At 45.1% G+C, this 24739-nt stretch overlaps 1 protein-coding gene across 4 annotated transcripts in view; it reads right to left on the bottom strand.

Moving 5' to 3' along the window:
* The window catches only part of DISC1 (DISC1 scaffold protein), a 344403-nt gene that overhangs the window by 91301 nt on the left and 228363 nt on the right, over positions 1–24739 (bottom strand). The window contains exon 10 of one of the 4 annotated variants that reach the window (XM_024765627.1): positions 16710–17160. The exons of the other annotated variants lie outside the window; for them this stretch is intronic. Within the exon in view, the coding sequence (XP_024621395.1) occupies positions 17087–17160 (74 nt within the window). The 3' untranslated portion in view covers positions 16710–17086. Of the gene's footprint in view, positions 1–16709; positions 17161–24739 lie in introns of those variants that run through there. 4 annotated transcript variants of the gene reach the window in all.

The raw sequence follows: 24739 nt of genomic DNA, 5'->3' as shown, positions 1-24739 counted from the left end.
GTCCCCGTCCTTGACCGCAGGTACTGTTTCCCTGAGCATGGCTGTCAAGTGGTGGATCTACGCTGAGGCTGAAAACTACTCCCATGAAACCAAAAGAAGAAGAAGACGTTGGGGGTGGAAGCGGTGTCCCTAGACCAGAGGCTGTGCCTACCGCGACTGAGTGGCACTTACAACCACTGCTACACAGCGTTTCTCCACCTTTGCTCCTCCTTCTTCTCCCTCTCCCACTCCCTTTGCTGCGTCTTTCCTCCGTCCTTCCTTCCAAAGACATAATGGGATAAGTCTCATTTGTGCTGAAGGTTGTAAACATAAGTTAACATCAGCTTCCTGCCTTCTGCCTCCTCTTCGAGTCTCATTTCACAACTAGAATTTTGCGGGCTCCAAGAGGGAAAGCCTGTAGAAGGAGTGAAGAGCGGCTCTTCTATGTGCCAGGGAAGGTTCTCGGTGACCCACACGCACACGGATTTGGGGAGGGTGGGAGGCCCGGCCAAAGAGAGGACTCTGGCCAGTGAAGGAACTGCTTGATTTTGTCCCAAACTTTTGGGTTATAAGTATATCCCTACTGAATTTAGGACACCAAGCCTTCCCCACTGTCTTGGTCCATTCAGGCTGCAATAACAGAAAAAACATAGACTGGGTAGCTTACAAACAACAAAAATATATTTCTCATGGTCTGGAGGCTGGGAAGTCCAAGATCAAGATAATGCCAGGTTTGGTGTCTGATTATTGTGATATTTTTCTGGTCATTTCACTGTGTCCTCACATGTTAGGAGGGGCAAGCGACTTCTCTGGGGTCTCTTTTATGAGGGCACTAATCCCGTTCTTGAGGGATTCCCCCTCATGACTTAATCACATCTCGAAGACGCCCCCTCCACATACCATCACATTGGGCATTAAGATTTCACATATGGAAACTTGCTAAAGCCTCTTAGATAGCCTCATCCACCAGAGGGCAGACAGCAGAAGCAAGAAGAACTACAATCCTGCATCCTGTGGAACAAAAACCACATTCACAGAAAGACAGACAAGATGAAAAGGCAGAGGGCTATGTACCAGATGAAGGAACAAGATAAAATCCCAGAAAAAAAACTAAATGAAGTGGAGATAGGCAAGCTTTCAGAAAAAGAATTCAGAATCATGATAGTGAAGATGATCCAGGACCTTGGAAAAAGAATGGAGGCAAAGATCAAGAAGATGCAAGAAATGTTGAACAAAGACCTAGAAGAGTTAAAGAACAAACAAACAGAGATGAACAATACAATAACTGAAATGAAAACTATACTAGAAAGAATCAATAGCAGAATAACTGAGGCAGAAGGACGGATAAGTGACCAGGAAGACAGAATGGTGGAATTCACTGCTGCGGAACAGAATAAAGAAAAAAGAATGAAAAGAAATTAAGACAGCCTGAGAGACCTCTGGGACAACATTAAACGTAACAATATTCGCATTATAGGGGTCCCAGAAAGAGAATAGAGAGAAAAAGGACCCAAGAAAATATTAGAAGACATTATAGTTGAAAACTTCCCTAACATGGGAAAGGAAATAGCCACCCAAGTCCAGGAAGCGCAGGGTCCCATACAGGATAAATCCAAGGAGAAACACGCCGAGACACATAGTAATCAAATTGGCAAAAATTAAAGACAAAGAAAAATTATTGAAAGCAGCAAGGGAGAAAGGACAAATAACATACAAGGGAACTCCCATAAGGTTAACAGCTGATTTCTCAGCAGAAACTCTACAAGCCAGAAGGGAGTGGCAGGATACATTTAAAGTGATGAAAGGGAAGAACCTATGACCAAGATTACTCTACCCAGCAAGGATCTTGCTCAGGTTCGACAGAGAAATCAAAAGCTTTACAGACAAGCAAAAGCTAAGAGAATTCAGCACCACCAAACCAGCTCTACAACAAATGCTAAAGGAACTTCTCTAAGTGGGAAACACAGAGAAGAAAAGGACCTACAAAAACAAATGCAAAACAATTCAGAAAATGGTAACAGAACATACATATCAATAATTACCTTAAACGTGAATGGATTAAGTGCTCCAACCAAAAGACACAGGCTTGCTGAATGGATACAAAAACAAGACCTACATATATGCTGTCTACAGAAGACCCACTTCAGACCCAGGGACACAAACAGACTGAAAGTGAGGGGATGGGAAAAGATATTCCATGCAAATGGAAATCAAAAGAAAGCTGGGTAGCAATATTCATATCAGATAAAATAGAATTTAAAATGAAGAATGTTACAAGAGACAAGGAAGGACACTACATAATGATGAAGGGATCAATCCAAGAAGAAGATACAACAATTATAAACATATATGCTCCCAACATAGGAGCACCTCAATACATAAGGCAACTGCTAACAGCTATAAAAGAGGAAATCAACAGTAACACAATAATAGTGGGGGACTTTAACACCTCACTTACACCAATGGACAGATCATCCAAACAGAAAATTACTAAGGAAACACAAGCTTTAAATGACACAATAGACCAGGTAGATTTAATTGATATTTATAGGACATTCCATCGAAAAACAGCAGATTACACTTTCTTCTCAAGTGCACATGGAACATTCTCCAGGATAGATCACATCTTGGGTCACAAATCAAGCCTCAGGAAATTTAAGAAAATTGAAATCATATCAAGAATCTTTTCAGACCACAACGCTCTGAGATTCGAAATCAACTACAAGGATCAATAGATGCAGGAAAAGCTTCTGACAAAATTCAACACCCATTTATGACAAAAACTCTCCAGAAAGTGGGCATAGAGGGAACCTACCTCAACATAATAAAGGCCATATACAACAAACCCACAGCAAGCATCATTCTCAATGGTGAAAGACTGAAAGGATTTTCTCTAAGATCAGGAACAAGACAAGGATGTCCACTCTCACCACTATTATTCAACATAGTTTTGGAAGTCCTAGCCACGGCAGTCAGAGAAGAAAAGGAATCCAAATTGAAAAAGAAGAAGTAAAACTGTCACTGTTTGCAGATGACATGATACTATACATAGAGAATCATAAAGATTCCACCAGAAAACTACTAGAGCTTATCAATGAATTTGGTAAAGTTGCAGGATACAAAAGTAATGCACAGAATATCTTGCATTCCTATACACTAATGATGAAAAATCTGAAAGAGAAATTACAGAAACACTCCCATTTACCACTGCAACAAAAAGAATAAAATACCTAGGAATAAACCTACTTAGGGAGACAAAATGACCTGTATGCAGAAAACTATGAGACACTGCTGAAAGAAATTAAAGATGATACAAACAGATGGAGAGATATACCATGTTCTTGGATTGGAAGAATCAATATTGTGAAAATGACTCTACTACCCAAAGCAATCTACAGATTCAATGCAATCCCTATTCAAATTACCAATGGCAGTTTTTACAGAACTAGAACAAAAAATTGTAAAATTTGCATGGAGACACAAAAGACCCCAAATAGCCAAAGCAGTCTTGAGGGAAAGAAACAGAGCTGGAGGAATCAGACTCCCTGACTTGAGACTATACTACAAAGCTACAGTAATCAAGACAACACGGTACTGGCACAAAAACAGAAATACAGATCAATGGAACAGGATAGAAAGCCCAGGGATAAACCCACGCACCTATGGTCAACTAATCTATGACAAAGGAGGCAAGGATATACAATGGAGAAAAGACAGTCTCTTCAATGAGTCGTATTGGGAAAACTTGAGCGCTACATGTAAAAGAATGAAATTAGAACACTCCCTAACACCATACACAAAAATAAACTCAAAATGGATTAGAGACCTAAACGTAAGACCAGGCACTATAAAACTCTTAGAGGAAAACATAGGAAGAACACTGTTTGACATATATCACAGCAAGATCTGTCAGGTCATGGAAGCAACCTAAATGCCCATCAACAGATGAATGGATAAAGAAGATGTGGTACATATATACAATGGAATATTACTCAGCCATAAAAAGGAACAAAATTGGGTCATTTGTAGAGGCGTGGATGAATCTAGAGACTGTCATACAGAGTGAAGTAAGTCAGAAAGAGAAAAACAAATATCGTATGTTAACGCATATATGTGGAACCTGGAAAATGGTACAGATGAACGAGTTTGCAGGGCAGAAATGGAGACACAGATGTAGAGAACAAACGTATGGACACCAAGGGGGGAAAGCAGCGGGGGGTGGGGTGGGATGAACTGGGAGATTGGGATTGACATATATATACTAATATGTATAAAATGGATAACTAATAAGAATCTGCTGTATAAAAATAATAAATTAAATAAAATTCAAAAAAAAAGATTTAACATATGAATTTGGGGGGGGACACAAACATTCGGTCTACAGCACCCATAGATATACTTAATGAAATATATTTCATTTTGAAAGAAGCCAGGTTAAAATGAGCTTGGAGTATTTTTTTCCAGAAATTCACAAATTCAGATACCATGAAATATCGCAAAACTAGGGACAAGAATAAATGCTTTAAGAAGATGTAGCTGATGCTTCATAATCAAAAGGACAGACGCTTTACCCAGAATTGCTTTAGAGGTGGCAGATGGCTGGATAATTTATTTTGTGCAGGGTCATTTTTAGGCTCATTATTATAGCACTTACTTGTTTTTGCTTTCAAAGCAAGAGTCTGAAGCTCTTCTTATAATTGAGAGACTGTACAGTATAAGTTGTTAAGAGTAAGGCCTTGCACTCAGGCTAACCTGAGTTAGTTCTGACACTTATCAGCTCAGTCAACTTGGGCAAGCACGTCAGCTCCTCTGAAAATCCGGTCAATACTTGTACTTCCCTCATAAAGTGGCTGTAAGGAGTCAAGGAAATAATGGGTACTCAGTAACTGTTAACTTTTATCATCTCCCGCTATTGTCATTATCATCAATTTCACTGTCGTCATCATGAAAGTGCCCATCAGCAGGTGGCCCAGGGACATTAGATAGCCTCCATTTCACATATCATTACACTGGGTTTTTCTAACATGAGTATAAATGGGCTTAATTTGTAAAGGAGCTTCACAACTTGATTGGAGCTCTCCAGGGTTGAGAATCAGAGGCATGATATGATTTTTCACAGGTTGCAAGAAAAATAGAAAATTTTAATTATAGTATATTAATACTAGATAAATATTAAATACATCTAGTATAAGATATATTATTATGAATTTTAGGATTATTTCATAGCCTCAGTCACTCATTGAACCTAGAATACTGAACAGACTTAAGAAATCGGCTCCTGAAGGGGCAGAGGGGTGAGGTAGAAAGAGGACAGCTGCAATTTGCACAACTCCAGAAGTACTGTGCACATGACCTCTAGTGTGGATGGTGCCCCTGGAGTTGGGTGGTGCCACTGAGGCTCAGAGAAAGAGCATAGGCAAAATGTGATCCAAACCCAGCCCCTTCCATGGGCTCAGGCATGTTACCAAACCTTACATTCACTTCTTAACATGTAAAATGAGAAAAATTATTCCTGTGTGTTAGGTTACTGTCAGAATCAGAAATTTAATTCAGACCATTTAATCAGATGGTCCTAATTATGCACCCCTAAGAGAAGACAAGAAACTCACGGTCATGTTGGTAGATTATTTTGCAAGGTTACATCTTCCTAGGTAGGGCTACCACTCTGCATAACTCCAAGGGCACCATTCTCAGGAATACCATGCTTTGACACTGCCACTGATTTAACAGGCACTTTGCTTGCAATTAAGGACACTGCCACTAGGTGTCAGTGCCGAGCTATAATCACATGGTACAAACAGTCTGGCTCCCCACAGGCAGCAGCAATACACAGGTCAATGCTGAAACTGAGCTATATAGCAAGTAGATTAATTGTGTCTCAGAACAGTGCAGACTTCCTATTGCTCTGGAAACACTTCTCAGCCTACTTTGGTTCATTCAGTCACTCAATGAATCAACAAACATTTATGGACCCTGCTGGGAACTGCTGAGTCAGGTCAAAGGTTTGTAAGTGAACCCTCTCCTGGTCACTACGTCATAAGCAAGTCCCTAAGGCACCTTCTGTAGATCCACATGCCTACAAATGCATAATAACAGGAGGAGCTGTGCAGAGTTGAACACTCCTCTGTCTGAGATTAGCGTGATTCCTAACGGGGGCTCTGAACATCTTGAGTCCAGGCTGCTTCTGGCTTCTTTCATGCAGGGGACCACCAGGAAATCAGGACCACCTTAAAGAGGGCAGGGGTGGTCTGGCTCCACTCTGGGCAACTGAGAGTGAACTCAATCTCCTGGGATTCCTCCCAGGATAGAACATGACCCCAGGACTCAGCCAAAGTGGGTCTCTGAAGCATAGTCTAGTTTGGGAATCGATATTCAGAAGTAGACCAAAAGCAGAAGGACCCAAAGGGAAGCAACCTGCCCCACCTTGAGTTTGTCAGGTGAGATACAGGAAGCGCAATGCTGGCTACTCAAGCAGCATCTGGGGAAGTGACAGTAAATCTGAGTGGTTTCTGGGCCTCCATCCAGACCTCTGCTCACCTGCGGGCTCCTGAAACTAGACTTGCATCAGGCTGGCAATCTCCACTCAGTCCCCAAGCCATCAGCGCTTCCTACGACATCATTCTGCTTTCTTTCTGCCCAACGGCTGCAGCAAGCAACAGCCCTGAGTTCCCGGGTCCCCTGGTGCCCATCTGTGCTGATGGGTCCTTTCTCTCTTAGGACCTAGAACACATGTTTCCCCAGGGATGGTATGTTATAAGTGGTGGTTAGGATCTCAGACCAGCCACCAAAAGGCTGAGCGGGCCACGTGGGGTAGTGACCAGGGCACAGCTCCCAGGGCCCACCACCCAGCTGGAATCCCACTGTCACTTCCCAGCCATGGGACTCTGGTCGACAGTGGATCAAGAGAACGGCAGCAACCTCACACCATTACGGTGAAGACTCAACCTGTTTAACGTGCAAATCACTTAGAGGGATGCTGGGTGAAAAGAACACTGGACCAGCAGCCACAAGATCCACACATGGCCACGGGCTCCCTGTGAACTTGAGCCTCTGAGGCTGCCACTAAACTTGTGTGACCTCACATGCCTGATTTGTAAGTTGCAAGGGTTAAAATACCCGCTCTCTGAGGTCCTTCCAGTTCAAAACCCAAAGGAAAATGTTAACGGGAACATTTTCTCAATTTGTTTTCTGAAATTCCCCATTTAACTTTTTTCTTTTTTTTCCAGTGATGTTGATAGTGAGTGCCTGCTTGATCTCAAATCCCCTGCCTTGTAACGGGTCCCAGAGGTTTTGGGTGACCTCTCACTCCAGGCTGGAGGTCCACAGCCTGTGGCTGGCTCCACGGACCCCTCTGCCACTGAGACCCATACTGCAGTCAGGTTTGAGCAGCCACTGCCCCTGCCACGCCCCCATCAAATGCCCCTGAAATACAAGACCTGAGGAAAGTCAGGAGTAGTTGCCCCTCAAGGAAAAAGAAAATCTGGAATGCCCTCTTTCAAAGCACCTTCCTCTCGCAGCCTCCAGAGCAAACCAGGCTTCCCCTGCATGTGTTTCTTTCTTCCCATCTGATTTTTAAAGCCACCAAAAGCCCCTCTTCTGCCCCCCTGAACTCCTGAGCCACACTGGGCTTCCTGACCCAGATCCACTGCAAACAGTCTGCAAGAAGCATCTGCTGGCGGGTCCTGAGCACCTTCCCTTGGCTGTTCCGAGTAGGCCGATGACCTGCACTTGGATGAGCCGTCCCATCTGTGCCCGGAGCCGGCCATGTGCTCTGGGCAGCGGGGCTGCAAGGCTTATTACTCCTGGGAAAAATAACAAGCCGGCAGCAGACTAATAGACGACAGCAGGAATGATTTAAGCCATCTTCGAAGTCTCCGGGTTAAAAATACATTCCTTTGGCTGTGTGATGGTGTATTGTGATCACGACTACTTGGGGACAGGATTTCCATATTTTGTCAGGAGTTGGGGAGGCGAGAAGGAGAGGAAGGATGGCGAGAACAATAGCGTGGCTCCGTGGACGGCTCGCACGGTGCAAGCACAAGAGGGCACGGCCTTCCCACCGAGGACACCCGGGCAGAAAGCAAGCAGAGGGCATCTCCACATGCCACTCCGATGTTCATAGCAGCATTATTTACAACAGCCAGGATATGGAAGCAACCTAAGGGTCCATCAATAGAGAAACGGTGAAGAAGATGAGTTACGCATATATATATATATATACATATTCTATATAGAGAGTCCATATATATATATAATGGAATACTGCTCAGCCATAACAAAGAATGCAACGACTTGAATGGACCTAGAGAGTTTTATGCTGAGTGAAATAAGTCAGACAGAGAAAGACAAATACTCTGTGTTATCACTTATATGTGAAATCTAAAAAACAAAACAAACAAACGTATATAACAAAACAGACTCAGATGCGGAGAACAAACTCTCCACTGGTTACCAGTGGGGAGAGGGAAGTGGGGAGGGACAAGATGGGGGAGGGGATACAAACTACTATGTATAAAATAGATAAGCAACAAGGATACAGCACAGAGAAACACAGGCACCATTTTGTAATAACTTCAGGTGGAGTATAAGCTATACAAATATGGAACCACTGTGTGGTACACCTGAAACTAATGCAACACTGTAAATCACCTCTACTTCAATAAAAATAAATAAGTAGAAAATAAATCAATAACCCGATGATCCTGTCTCAGTGTTCCTAATCTCGAAGTGTGCATATATGCCTCATGCTTTGCAGCAACATTGGTCTTGGAATTATAGGCCAATAATGGGCTATCAGTGGAGATCCTGTGACCCAGCTGCAATAGGGTGGAAATCCAGACAGGGAATGCGAACGCTGAGGCTTCCCATCCTTTGTCTCAGAGAAAAGGGGATTCTCTTTGCAGTTAGACAGTGTTGAGTTGGAAGGACAATCCCTGGTGCTATCACGGTTCCCAAAGGCTTTATGATTGGGCTACAGAAACACTCTGCAGCAAACACATGTGCCATCCACGGTGTGGGTGAAAACCATGGTACTTAAAACACTATTGCTGGACTATCTGGAATTCTAAGTAAAAATTCCAGGAAACCAATGGATTTCTGAGAAACGTACATGAAGTGATAAAGACAATGTATCATACCCCTTGGGAAAGTCTCATTTTTCAAAGCCAGCTTTTCTTAAAGGAGGTCACGAAGGGAGCATGAGAGTTGAATTCACATTTGAACCCTCTCTCCATCCAGGCTCTCAGTCCTTAGATTTGGTGGAAGATAAATCTCTGCCCCTGTCTTTCAATCCAAGGAGCTTCCTCTCTCTTTGTTCCCCTTGGCTTTCCTCCTGCTGTGTGTAAAAGTGTTATTACCTGCCCTCCCCCAGCTCTCCTTCAGCCTGATCTCTTGACATTCAGACTCAAAGGCAGCCACTGAAACTGGGTCAGGTACAGATGTGAAAGCCTGACACCGATCACCAAGTTTATAAAAGTCGCAACAGCTAAATCCCCAGATCCAGCTGTCCTGGGCCAGGAGGATAGACGGCTGTTGGAATGTGTAGGTAAGACGGTCATCCAGGAAGAGCTCTCTCCCCTTCATAACTGACGTTGTAACACTGGATCTGGCATTCGGACTTTTACTACCCTGAACTTTATATTCTATACTTCATGGAGATAACACACTAGTGCTTTTTATATAAACCTACTTTTGATATGGGTTTGGATTGTAGCAACATTCTATTGATTAATACCAATAATAATTCTATTGATTATTCCTAAACAAGCACCCTGTTCTCTGAAGTCTATCCACAAAGAAGAAATAAAAGTCGAAGAGCTTTTACTTTCAGTAGGTCAGCTGACAACAACATTCTGGGGCCCGGAAGGTTCTTGGAAGTGGAATAACTAATTCTCTGCAAGAACACCTCGTCCTCCTGGGGCTAACAGTCACCATAGCGGCAGTCTTCGTAGCTAGCATTCATGGGGTGCTTATTATGAGTCAGGTGTTGAATTCGTTTCCTGAAGCGGCTGTAACAACGTACCACAAACTGGGTGGCTGAAAATAACAGAAATTTATTGTCTCACAGTTCCACCAACCAGAGGTCCAAGATCATGGTGTGATGGGGTTGGTTCCTTCCAGAGCCTCTGGGGAGAATCAGTCCCAGGTCTCTCTCCCAGTCCCTGGTGGTGGCCACCAACCCTCGGCATCCTTGGTTGCAGACGCCTTCACCTCCACATGGCTTTCCCCTCTGTGGTCTCTGTGCCTCAAACTGCCCTCTCCTTTCTTTTGAAAAAGGACCAGTTGTTGGATTCAGGGCCCACCCGAACTCCAGGATAATTCCATCTCAAGAAGCTAAAATTAATTATCTCTTCAAAGACCCTATTTCCAAGTAAATTCACATTCACGGGTACCAAAGGTTAGAACTTGGACATATCTTTTTTGCAGGGGAACACAATTCACCCCATTACAGGTATAATAAGGGGGACTTTGTATGTGTTATCTCACTGCTGGAGGAAATCTCTGAGGTCATCTTGTCCCCTCCTCCATGACTGTGAAATTCTCTGCTATGATCCCTGACAGCAGCCAATCGGCTGCAGCTTGAACAGCCCAGTACCAGGAATTCTGGACTATGACGGAAGCCTTGCCCGCTCCACACGGCTCTGCTGTTTCTAAAGATTTTCCTGGGTGTACAACTTCACCACGGAGTTGCTAATCCTATTATCACCCACATTTTAGATAAAGACCAGAGGCCAGAGCAGTCTCCCGTGGGAAGAATGCAGGGGGACAGGCAAAGTTTCCAGACAAGTTCTCAAGTCCCTCCGTAGCACCATCAGGTTGAACCTCAAGCTGCCCCCAGAATTATCTTGCCATATATGAGGCCATCCCAACTTCACCTTGTCCGTAAGACAGACAAATGCTGAGCTGACTGACACAGGGCAACAAGAGAATCATTAAAAAAAAAAAAAAAAAAAAAAAAGTTGCAAGCGTCCTTCCATTGTGTCAACAGAGCAGCTGCTTCCCTCTTCTGCTTGGCCGGGGAATACCACGCGTCTCTCTAAGGAGAATTAGGGTTCCCAGGATCGCCCCTCTTCCTCTTCTGCATCATTCATGTGGCCCGTTATCCTCATGTCGCCCACGCAGATGTAGTCACACCCGCCCCACACGCTGTCTGCTGAACATCACACTGAAAGTGTTTCATTAGATTTTCCAGGAGAATAGCTTTGCCCCGTAGGTAACTCTGGTGCTCAAATGTGGTCCCCTTCCTTCCCGGTTCCAACACGTGAACAGACTCACAGCCTCCCTTGCAGGTGCAGCTGTGTGTGCTCAGCCTGGAGGCTCCGGGGGCACAGGCGTGGGCTGTCCCCCCAGTGCGGGGGGACAGTGAGGGGGACAGGCCTTTCCTTGGCCCTTTCTTCTGCTGCTTTCCTTGGATTGATCGTCACCCTTACTCACTGGGGGAAAACGTTCATCTTTTTCCCTTTACCTGTATTTATATAACAAGCTCCTTAAATTCTGTCATTAAATCGTTACTGAGCTTTCAGGGAAAATAAAGAGACATTGAAACAAGCCACCCTTAAGCCCGTAATACAGGAAAGAACAAATAAAGGGACACAGCAGGACTTGTCCAATGAACCCAAATGAGTGCACGGTTTTATGACTTCAGAAACCAAACACATACCCCTAAGCCCCCGCCAGGCCTCCTCTTGTGAAAAACAGTGCTCCAGCCAGAAGACGAAGCTGTTCAGAGCAGAATTCTTGCTTCTGGGTCTCAGGAGGCTCTGGTTCTCACCATCTGACGCCCTATGTAAGGTCGTCATAGGAGGATCTCAAAAGCCACCGAGCTAAATGCTGACACCCTTCCTGCATGATGTAACACACGTGGACCAAATCCACACCCAGCAGCCATGCTTTCTTGAGCAGAAACCCTTAGAAGTAGCCTGTACATGCACCCCACAGGTGCGTCTGAAAGTGTGCATGTGGGTGTAAAGTTTTCCAGTGAAGAAAAACCAGCCCAGGTGAGGTGAGGTCTGCCCGCAGCAGTCAGTGAGGGAAGGTTCCTTCCCAGGCCCCAAAACATCACAGAAGAAAGAAAGGCCACATTTCCCATCAAAAGTTTAAGCTGTCGACACCTTGGAACACCTGGTGAGTGGGTGGGTTGGGAAGCAGGGTCCTTAGGAGAGCAAGAGTGCTGAGCCCCGGGAGCCCAAGGCCATGGTTTCCCACCTGCAGGAGAGCTATGTGGTAACTGCCTGACTTCCTATTTGAGTCAGTGTAGGAAAATTAAAACCATTTTGGTTTTTGTGAAAAATCAGTATCGCATTTTCTCAAGCTGGGGATTGGTGGCTTGAGTCCTGACTGCCGTGATATGTTGCCAGGTCGGGGCCGGGGGGAGGAGGGCGAGAGGTTCTGAGTAGGTTGGAAACACGAAAGGTGTTCTAGAAGGAGCATCCTTCCTGGGGCTGGGCTTGAGGGGCTGCAAAGGCACCTCTCCTGGAGCCTGAAGGGAGGGACCTCCCGCCTCGGTGGTCCCCACATGCATCATTTCCACTCCCCGTGTAGACAGCAGTGTAGCTCAGTGGTTAGGATGACTATTCAGTCTGGAATCAGGATGCCCCAAGGCCAACCCCAGCTCCACCACTCACTTCCGGTAAAGTAAACTTGTCCGTGCCCCAGTTCTCTGTCTGTGAAAGGGGATTATAATGGTCCAAACCTCACGGGCTCAATGATCCTCACGGGATCAAAAGCAACAATCCATGCAAAGACTTTAGGCTGGTACACAGTGAGCACTTAATAAATGTTAGCAATTACTGCTACCTTTCTGCCACCAAAACCTCACCCCAGCTCAAAGCTGAGTCGAGCTGAGCACCTACATGTACCCGGTATTCCCACAGCCCGAGCTGTATCCGAATGACCTCCTTTACCCTCCTGGGGACCCCACTGAGGAAGGCATTCATGTCATTTTTTTATCCTGATGAGGAAACCGAGGCTGGCGGTGCAGAGCCAGGATTCACCCAAGTCCCTGTGCCTCGGAGGCAATGCTCTAGACGGCCACACGTGACTGTCCTCAACCAGGTAGAAATAACCTATTAAGTGGCTTCTCTGGGTGGTCGAAAAAGCAAAATGGAAAAAGAGAAACGATTCGAAATGGAGACAAGTAGCCAGTGAGGATCCCACCTTGTTTCTTTAAGTTGACTTTTTGAACAATCTGATCATGATACTATTTCTCTACAGTCACCTTCATACACGTTAATTTACCAGAACCACCGTGGGTGCAAAACAGAGCGAAAACAGTAGGTCGATACCTCCATCACTTTTCCCAAATTGAGAGCAAATTGCTGTTGATTCACGAAGTTCAAGGGAAGTAGATGTTAATGGTGTCCACATTGCTCTGCATGAGCTTCTCTGGGCTGGGGGGTCTTGGAATCTCCCAGATTTTACCTGCAAGTCACATGTGACGATCTCAGGGATGACAGCTGTCCTTGCAGCCCCGAGCCAGGGCCAAGGAAGGAGGGCAGCGCCTAGGGCCATGGTTCTCCATTCAGTAGGATTACTGACCGGATGAAATCAAATACAACAGCTTGATGATGCCCAGATGCCCAGTTAATTTGAGTATCAGATAAACAAGGCATATCTTTAACATATAAGTATATTCTGAAATTGTGTGGGACATACTTTACTAAGAAATCATTCATAAGCACTAATGTTCATAGCGGACTATTCACACTAGCTGAAATGTGGAAGCAACCCAAATGTCCATCAACAGATGAATGGATAAATAAACTGTGGTACAGTTGTACGTTGGAATACTATTCAGGCTTAAAAAGAAAGGAAATTCTGATGCATGCTACAGTATGAATGAAGCTTGACGACATTCTGCTAAGGGAAATAAGACAAATGCTAAAGGACAAATACCATACGATTCCACTTACATGAGGTACCTAGACTAGTCAAATCCATAGAGACAGAAAGTAGAACGGTGGTTGCCAGGGGCTGGTCGGGGGAGGGGCTCTAAGAGGAAGGGAGAGGGAGTTAGTGTTTACTAGGGATAGAATTTCAGTTTGGGACAATGAAAAGAGTTCTGGAGATGGATGGTGGTAAAGGCTGCACAACAAAGGAATGTACTTAATGCCACTGAACTTTATACTTAAAAACGGTTTAAATGGTCATTTTTATGCTGTGTATATTTAACCACAATAAAAAAAATGTTTACAGTTTATCTGAAACCCAAATCTAACTGGGTGTCCTGTGTTTTTATTTGCTAATTCCAGCAGCCCTAAGCCCAAGGGACATTTGGCAAAGTCTGGAGACATTTTTGATTGTCACGACTGGGGAGGGGGCACTATTGACATCTAATAGGCAGAGGCCAGAGATGCTGCTACACATCCTTCAATGTGCTCACTGGACAGCCTCTATAACAAGAGTTATATGGTCCAAAACGTCGACAGTACCAAGGTTGAGAATCCCTGCTCCAGAGGGATGCAGGGAAACCCTCACAAGATGTTGCCTGGGGCCTGGAAATCTAAACTTCAGCCACTGATCACAAACAATAGGTTCCCACAGGAAAATAAAAGTACACAAATCCTAGTTGTATGAAAGGACACCTAAAAATTGTTTTTAAACACTTCTCACGTTATTTTTATACGCAAAATTCAGTTTGTGAGAGAGACCGCAATAGCTATTACTCACAGCCAAAAACAGACATCCTGACAGGACTCATTTTGACTCATTCCAATTAAGATTAAGAACTAATCAGAGGGCTTCCCTGGTGGCGCAGTGGTTGAGAGTCCGCCTGCCGATGCAGGGGACACAGGTTTGTGCCCCGGTCCAGGAAGATCCCACATGCCGCGGAGCGGCTGGGCCCGTGGGCCATGGCCGCTGAGCCTGCGAGTCCGGAGCCTGTGCTCCGCAACAGGAGAGGCCACAGCAGTGAGAGGCCTGCGTACCGCAAAAAAAAAAAAAAAAAAAAAAAAGAACTAATCAGAAAAGGTCTTTATATCCAGTCTCAACAGCAATATGCCTGGTAAGGCACTTCAGCCACAAAAACAAAAAATAGGAAATTAGCTAAGGATGGATTAACTAATCCCCGCAGTAGACATGCACTTTGGCCACTGTGACAAACACACCCCAGTGGCAAGCCAGGGAGAAGCTTAGCTGTCCCCATGTGACCTTCCATTCACTCGCTAAACCTTTTAAGCAAAACAAGAAAAGAAAATCCACCAAGAACTTGAGAACAGCAGCACAGCAAAGTCTGAAACACATTTCTCACTGCTACGGATGATAACAGAAATGGATGTTTTATTAATGCTGAATTAAGAATCAAAGACAAAGGAGAGGCTTATTGTCAAAGCTGTCTTAACAACAAAACAAGATCAGTGTCACTGAACTGTGTATACATTACACAGATGATCCATCAAGAAAATCAGTCAGGGCTTCCCCGGTGGTGCAGTGGTTGGGAGTCCGCCTGCCGATGCAGGGGACACGGGTTCGTGTCCCGGTCCGGGAAGATCCCACATGCCGCGGAGCGGCTGGGCCCGTGAGCCATGGCTGCTAAGGCTGCACGTCCGGAGCCTGTGCTCCGCAACGGGAGAGGCCAAAACAGTGAGAGGCCCGCGTACCGCAAAAAAAAAAAAAAAGAAAGAAAGAAAGTGTGATCATATGAACAGTCAAAGAATACTACTTAACTAATAATTAGTATTCATAATATTTAGTATTCATAATATTAACCCTAATTCATCAAGAAGAGGTGAAAATCTGTGTCTGGAAAGCAAATACCCTATTTTTCATAACCATGCAGGAAGGGTGAAGGATAGGCTCTGTAGGGGTGCAAAATTGGCCATCCCCAAATGTGCCACTCTGGTATGAGGATTACTTGGAACTGAAAACAGTCAAGGCCCAAAAGACTAAGGCAGAAATTTTAACCTCCCCCTCACTGACTAAAAGAATTTGGATAGCTGACCTGTCCCAGGAAGGGAGCGTTCACATCCATCAGTATAGTATGAATTAGGTGGGAGACAGGGAGGAATCTAGCAAAGCCTGTTTGTTTGTTTTCAACATCTTTATTGGAGTATGATTGCTTTACAATGGTGTGCTAGTTTCTGCTTTATAACAAAGTGAATCAGTTATACATATGCATATGTTTCCATATCTCTTCCCTCTTGCGTCTCCCTCCCTCCCACCCCTCTAGGTGGTCACAAACCACGGAGCCTGTTCGTTAAAGTTCCTCTCTGTGTCCCATTGTTTCTTTCGGCCCAGCAAACATCTGTTTAACAAACACGTGCTTTTCCGTCTTCCTGTGAACTGTCTTCCCCGACATCCCCCCGTCCCCTTAGCTCAGAATAGCACAGCCTCCGTTGCCTGACTGTCCTCATATTCTCATGGAGCCCCTGTATGTAAGTAAATTTGTTTTTCCTCCTGTTAATCTGTCTCGAGTCAATTTAATTATTAAGCCAGCCAGAAGAACCTAGAAAGGTAGAGGAAAATTGTCCCTCCCAAATGGCTCGTCTCTCTGAGGTCTGCCACTGTGCTCCCCAAGCCCCATCCCGCCGTCTCCCAGCCCTACTCCTGACCCATCCTGGCTTCCCCTGGCTTTGCAGCAACCAGAGGAGAAAGACACAGGAAGAGGAGACATGCTCGTCCCTGCGTAACCTCAGGAAAGCAAACAGAGCTCTTAACTTGAATTTTCCTCATTATAAAAACGCCTGCCTATGTGATTCTTAACTACATTATCCTATCTGGAGCCCACAGTATTACATGAAGCATCTTGGAAGCCCTAACACACTCCCCAAATGCAAGAGATCCCTGTGATTCCTATTACCCGACGCATCAGGCAGTAACACACACCTGTATTTTCTTTACGGAGAGTGAGATGTATTCGTTCCGTGAGGATGAAATACACTCCTCAAGTCTGATTTCTCCTCAGTAGAACAGAAGCCTTTCAAACAACTAGCTCTGTCCAGTAAAGCCGCAGGAAAAAGATGGAATGATCTTTTATAGAGCATATTCGAGACAGGTAGCCTTCATTACGTGAAAGGATCATGTGAACGCTGCTATTTCCAACTCTTGGAGTTTTCTTAAGCTTTCTTTTCTAGACCAAAAAGAAATGTCCAGAGGAAAGAAAGATGTAGCATCAAATAAGAGGTCTCAGGTCAAACGAAATGTGCCTCTGTGGGTCACAGGAGGCAACGCTGTGCTGTGCAAGTCCTACGCGCGGGAGAAAGGGCAGAGATTTGAGATCCAAGAACTCTGAATCCTTCTAAAAAATTTCAACCTACGCAGTTTGACGCTATGGTGTCTCCTTGGAGAATTCCGTTAGGTGACTTCCATGGGAAAACTTTCTACTACTCTTCTCTATCTCAGCTAAAAATGAGTGAAACTTCTTTTTTTATTTTATTGAAGTACAGATGATTTATAAGTTGTGTTAATTTCTGCTAGACAGCAAAATGGTTTCCATATATATATATATATATATATATATATATATATATATATATATACACACACACATATATACCTTCTTTTTCATATTCTTTTCCATTATGGTTTATCACAAAACATAGTTCCCTGTGCTATACAGTAGGACCGTGTGGTTTATCCATTCTCTATATAATAGTTTGCATCTGCTCACCTCAAACTCCCAATCCTTCCCTCCCCCATCCCCCCTCCCCCTTGGCAACCACAAGTCTGTTCTCTATGTCTGTGAGTCTGTTTCTGTTTTGCAGATATGTCCATTTGTGTCATATTTTAGATTCCACATATAAGTGATATCATATGGTATTTGTCTTTCCTTATCTGACCGACTTCACTTAGTATGATAATCCCTAGGTCCATCCATGTTGCTGCAAATGGCATTATTTCATTCTTTTTTATGGCTGAGTAATATTCCATTATATATATGTACCACATCTTCTTTATCCATTCATCTGGACATTTAGGTTGTTTCCATGTCTTGGCTATTGTGAATATTGCTGCTATGAACATAGGGGTGCATGGATCTTTTCAAACTTTGGTTTTGTCCAGATATATGTCCAGGAGTGGGATGCAAAACTTCCTGTGCTGTCAGGATTCTACGTTGTTCTGTGGAGAAGAGCTTTGCTTTATAACCCTGTAAAAGCTGCTACTGACACTCCCCAGGCTGTTTTCAGAGGTACGATCCGCCCTTGTAGGAAACGCCCATGGGCTGCTGGGAGGAACAAGTACAGATTCATGCCACCCAGGTCCCCTGGGAGCCACGGCTGGGGGATGCCTACACTGACCTTCAGACAGAGCGGCTAACAAGAGGCTGTGCCTCCCAATATCCAATCTCCTGTCCACCCACAGAATACAGCTTGCAGCTGGGCCCCTCAGAATACATTTCTTGGCCTCCTTGAAGCTAGATGTGGTCATGTGACAGACCTGGGCAAAGGGCTTTAAGGGGAAGTGTCACTGGGCAGCTTCTGGGACCCCTCCTTAAGGGACAGCATGCACAGTACCTTACACTTCATCCTTGCCTCCATCCTGCCGCCTGGATCAAGTTTCCACAGGCCAGGAGGTTGAAGCCACATGTAAAGAAGCAAGGTAGCAGCAGCTCGGGTCCCTGAAACCATGAGGCATCATGCCAGCCCTGGGCTGCCCACCTGGGCTTTTATGTGAGAGAAAAGATCATGTCTATTTTAAGCAACTATAAGTAACGATCATTTGAGATTTTCTGTCTCAGCTGAACCTAAGGCTAACTAATGTATGTCAAAAATGAGTGGGGGGGCTTCCTTGGTGGCACAGTGGTTGAGAGTCCGCCTGCCGATGCACGGGACATGGGTTTCCCATGGGCTGCTGGGAGGAACAAGTACAGATTCATGCCACCCAGGTCCCCTGGGAGCCACGGCTGGGGGATGCCTACACTGACCTTCAGACAGAGCGGCTAACAAGAGGCTGTGCCTCCCAATATCCAATCTCCTGTCCACCCACAGAATACAGCTTGCAGCTGGGCCCCTCAGAATACATTTCTTGGCCTCCTTGAAGCTAGATGTGGTCATGTGACAGACCTGGGCAAAGGGCTTTAAGGGGAAGTGTCACTGGGCAGCTTCTGGGACCCCTCCTTAAGGGACAGCATGCACAGTACCTTACACTTCATCCTTGCCTCCATCCTGCCGCCTGGATCAAGTTTCCACAGGCCAGGAGGTTGAAGCCACATGTAAAGAAGCAAGGTAGCAGCAGCTCGGGTCCCTGAAACCATGAGGCATCATGCCAGCCCTGGGCTGCCCACCTGGGCTTTTATGTGAGAGAAAAGATCATGTCTATTTTAAGCAACTATAAGTAACGATCATTTGAGATTTTCTGTCTCAGCTGAACCTAAGGCTAACTAATGTATGTCAAAAATGAGTGGGGGGGCTTCCTTGGTGGCACAGTGGTTGAGAGTCCGCCTGCCGATGCAGGGGACATGGGTTCGTGCCCCTTTCTGGGAGGATCCCACATGCCGCGGAGCGGCTGGGCCTGTGAGCCATGGCCGTGAGCCTGCGTGTCCAGAGCCTGTGCTCCACAACGGGAGAGGCCACAACAGTGAGAGGCCCGCGTACCACAAAAAAAAAAAAAGTGAGTGGGGAGATGGATGGACCTAGAGTCTGTCATACAGAGTGAAGTAAGTCAGAGAGAGAAAAACACGGGCTTCCCTGGTGGCACAGTGGTTGAGAATCCACTTGCCAATGCAGGGGACACGGGTTCGAGCCCTGGTCCGGGAAGATCTCACATGCCACGGAGCAACTAAGCCCGTGTGCCACAACTACTGAGCCTGCGCTGTAGAGCCCGCGAGCCACAACTACTGAGCCCACATGCCACAACTACTGAAGCCCACCCACCTAGAGCCCATGCTCCACAACAAGAGAAGCCACCGCAATGAGAAGCCCGCACACCACAACGAAGAGTAGCCCCTGCACGCAGCAACTAGAGAAAGTCTGCGTGCAGCAACGAAGACCCAAAGCAGCCAAAAATAAATAAATAAATTTTTTTAAAAAAGAAAGAGAAAAACAAACACCATATGCTAACGCACATATATGGAATCTAAAAAAACAGTACTGATGAACCTAGGGGCAGGACAGGAATAAAGACGCAGATGTAGAGAATGGACTTGAGGACACGGGGAGGGGGAAGCATAAGCTGGGACGAAGTGAGAAAGTGGCAAGGACATATACACACTACCAAATGTAAAATAGATAGCTAGTGGGAAGCAGCTGCATAGCACAGGGAGATCAGCTGGGTGCTTTGTGACCACCTAGAGGGGTGGGATAGGGAGGGAGACGCAAGAGGGAGGGGATATGGGGACATATGTATATGTATAGCTGATTCACTTTGTTATACAGCAGAAACTAACACAACATTGTAAAGCAATTATACTCCAATAAAGATGTTTAAAAAAATGATATTAAACATAAAAAGAAACAGCAAACCCCAAGTGGGACAGAGGAGTAAGCTGGAGGGGTATTTTGTCAATGGATCATGTCACCTCTGTAGGCGGAAGAGCCTAAACAACCTCACGGAACGGAACGGAAATGCTTCTCAGCCCCTCGGCCCCTCCCTGTTTCATCCTTGGCTCCTGGTCTTCTGTAGTCAGCGAGGCTCCCAATCCTTATAGAACAATGTACACCCTACTCACGTTCCTGCCTCAAATATGGTTTCCTTTCCACCTGCAGTCCTCTTCTTTTGTCTTTGTCAATATATATTAACTGATCAGATCTCTCTCAATTAAGGGCAGCAATATTGTCACCTGTTTTCATCTCTCATTGTCCCATCCTCGGGGAAACCACCCCTCCCCCTGTGTAAGGCAGAGATGACAAGTGTGGCTCGTGTCCCTCCGACCACAGGGATGGATGTGCCACCCCCGAGGACCCAGAGTGCTCCCTGAGGCTGACACTCAGGAAGTGAAAGCAAAAACGTTCCTTTCTGTAGTGGGGATGACGAGGCAGTAGTGCAAGTTGGAGCCTGCTAAAGGCCACCTAGATGGCTATTTCCCTGTCATGTGAAGTGACATGTTTGCAAAAGAAGCCAAGCAGAGCTGTGACAAGACTACCTGCCCAGTGGCTATTGTCCCCATAATAAGCAAACTTGTTGGGGATGGCAATGTGCTTAGCTAAAAGTAAATAAAATAAAAGTAAAGGAGAACAAAATTTAAAAAACAGTAACAATGAGATTTCAGCTTCCCTTGCAGACAGCGTTGCTGGAGGACACAACAGTGACCAAGGGGACAGAAGCATGAGCTCCTGGCTGCGCTTGTGAGAAACCTACTTACTACAGAGGTAGACTCCTCTGGCAGGCACCTTTTGCCCATTGTCTTCTCTCTGACCGGAATGCAGATGCAATGCTGGAGAAGGGGCAGCCATATTGTGAACACAAGGCGACAAGCAATGCTAAGGATGGTTCAGTGGGAAGACAGAAGGATCATGGGTCTCAGGAAGTCACCACGCCAGCCCTGGGCTGCCTACCTCCAGGTTTCTCATTGCAAGAGAAAAGCAAATTCATTTGAGGCACTGTGTGGAGGCTTCTGTCACTGACAGCTGTATAAAATTCCTCAATGATACAGAATTTCTTACCTGGAAGTAGGATGCTACAAGAAACAACCAAAACGAGGCCTTGGCCGAGTAGAGAAAACAGAGCTTTGGGTATGTGGCTGGAAACTTGGTATCTCGTGTGATGGCAAAAATGTGATGAAACTGTCACCCACTATACCCTGGAAATGCTACTTGTCAAAAGAGGTTATGATATCGGGGAGCATGGTGGGAAAAATTCCGAGCATTGGCATCTCCTGGCTGCTTCTTGACACACAAAAGAGAGATGAACCCAGATGGTCGTCGGCCAGGCTGCAGGACCAGGACCAGGACGAGGCAGTGAGGTGCCTACGACACATTTAAGAAGGCGCCCACCCTGCCCTTGCACAACCCTAAGAGTTGAATTCTACGTCCTGGGGCCTCCGTGTCCACCCCGCCACCCTCCCGTCCCAGCCCTGCCCTGCTGCAAGCACAGAGGAAACAAAGGAAATGCAGCCTTTCTAGAAGAGGCCTCTGACTGAAGCTTCCGAGACAAGCTGACTGAGAGTGCCATCATTTGAAGACTTTCGTGGCTGAAAAGGCCAATTTCTTTTCTACCCCAGAGTGAAGCATTACTAAGCGTTTGCCATAAAATGACAGCCTTAACAAGAGATAAAACTGGTGCCCCACCAGCCATGAGGGCAAGCTTGCTGGAAAAAATGGGATTACGGATATCCCCCTGGGGGAGGGACAAAGCACAGAAGTGAAAGATAGACGCGACTCTTCAGCTTACAAAACTACATCCCGACAAAATGTCTGAATGCCGTCATTCACTCATGAGACTGACTGGAAGGAAACAAAATAGAATCCACTAATTTTTTTTTTCTTTTTGTACTTCCATTTGTGTTTCTTCTCCAGTACATATGCCGCTCACATTTTGCCTTCAGATATAGTCAAGAAACATGACCACGATATCTGCCCAGAAGCACAGTCAAGGCACCTGAGCGGCCTTGGAGAACCTACATCATCAATTACAAAGCATGGTACGGCACAGCCAGCTCCGTGCAGAGCTCAGCCTGGCCATCGGGCGGACAAGTCAGCGCTTGTTTTGTTTTGTTTTGTTCTCATGTTCACACACCACTGTGCTATCCCGAGGAAGGGCCTGCATTCACCTTGGACTCACCCTACCTCCCACTTGCAGGAAGCACCAGGAATACTTTATGATCTCTAAACACATGGGAGAGAATTTTGTGGTTGTAGATTGCCAGCCTTGAGAAGAGGCCAAACAATCAGACACTGTACCTCTGTCTCCACTGATTCGTGGATTAAAATGCATGCCCTCAGTGAATTTATTGTAAACAATCACGAGGTTCAGAAAAGTTGCAAATACAATATGAGAAACTTTTATTTTTCCTGAACCTTTTGAGAGTTGACCCTACGCCCCTTCATTCCTGAATACGTCAGTATTTCCTACAAACAAGCACATAACCTACATAAGTACAAGAAACCACCGAAATCGGGAAATTAATACTAACAGATGACTATCATCAAATTCTCAGGTTTCATTTAAATTGTTTCAAATGTCCCAATAATATTTTATATAGTTTATCGCGAGATATTTAATATAGTTCCCTCGTGCTATATGGTAGGTCCTTGCTGTTTACCTATTTTATATATAGTAGTTTGTATCTGCTAGTCCCAAACTCCTAATTTATGCCTCCGCTACCCTCCTTCCCCTTTGGTAACCATGAGTCTGTTCTCTATGTCTATGAGTCTGTCTGTGTTTTGTAAAGTTCATCTGTATCATATGTTAGATTCCACATATAAGTGATATCATATGATATTTGTTTTTCTGCCTGACTTACTTCACTTAGTATGGTAAACTCTAGGCCCGTCCATGTTGCTGCAAATGGCATTATTTCATTCTTTTTAATGGCTGAGTAGCATTCCATTGTATATATGTACCACATCTTCTTTATCCATTCGTCTGTCAGTGGACACTTAGGTTGCTTCCATGTCTTGGCTGTTGTAAATAGTGCTGCTATGAACATTGGGGTGCATGGATCTTTTCAAATTAGAGTTTTCTCTGCATATGTGCCCATGAGTGGGATTGCTGGATCATATGGTAGCTCTATTTTTAGTTTTTTGAGGAACCTCCATACTGTTTTCCATAGTGGCTGTACCAACTTACTTCCCACCAACAGTGTAGGAGGGTTCCAGAACATCCCAGATTGAGGTCGTGTTCTTCTCATTGCTTCCCATCAAGCGGCACAGGACTTCAGTCTGGGAGTTACTCGTGTTAACTTTGATCACTTGATTAAGATGGGATCTGCTGGACTTCTCACTGTAAAGCTACTCTTTTTGTGTGTGTGTGTGGTACGCGGGCCTCTCACTGCTGTGGCCTCTCCCGTCACGGAGCACAGGCTCTGGATGCGCAGGCTCCGCGGCCATGGCTCACGGGCCCAGCCGCTCCGCGGCATGTGGGATCTTCCCGGACCGGGGCGCGAACCCGCGTCCCCTGCATCGGCAGGCGGATTCTCAACCACTGCGCCACCAGGGAAGCCCTAAAGCTACTCTTTTCATCATTGTATTTAATAAATATTCAGAAGGAAGGTAAATTAAAACTAGGTAAATATCCCATTCCTCAAGAAACTTTAGGCGTATTTATTTGTATACACATGGGGGCAAAAGAAAGTTAAATCCCAAACACAGGCTGAACTATTCAGAAGAATGTATCTCAAGTTAATGCTATAATAAATAACATAACTTTATTTGCATAGTTTCAGAAGCTTTTACTCTAGGAAGAAAATCTTTATCCTAGATACACTAAAATGACATATGTACTTCTGTATAAGTCACGAAAATCCAATAAATCTAGTCTTATATGTCTATTTTGGGAAGCAGGGCAGGAGTAGGATGTGTAAAATAACATGGAAGGAAAACTCTATTTTTGGCCACTGTAGACAAACCTATTCGGTACTATATGTACAAAAAGCGCTTTTCTCTTTTATTGGCAATTACTGGAACATGTGACAGCCTCAACAGAAAACAATAATCAAGTGCCTGTACTTGGATACTAAAAATACACTGGGGTGACTGAGATCTTTGCTGTCTCATTTCAGCATGAAGGATGACGATGATCCAAATATATGTATAAAGAAATCAAACCTCAGGCTTTGATAGGGAAAGGAGAACACTCTAAATAAATACTTACTGCCGTAGGAGTAATTTCATCCTCAAATTAATCAGACCACTCAAAACCAGATGCAGCATTTTTTTTTTTTTTTTTT

Source organism: Neophocaena asiaeorientalis, unplaced genomic scaffold, assembly GCF_003031525.2.
Source record: "Neophocaena asiaeorientalis asiaeorientalis breed wild unplaced genomic scaffold, Neophocaena_asiaeorientalis_V1.1 scaffold369, whole genome shotgun sequence".
In the NCBI taxonomy this organism is placed as follows: Eukaryota; Metazoa; Chordata; class Mammalia; order Artiodactyla; family Phocoenidae; genus Neophocaena; species Neophocaena asiaeorientalis.
The sequence above is the reverse complement of the archived record's forward strand: the minus strand, read 5'-3'. Positions and strand labels throughout refer to the sequence as shown.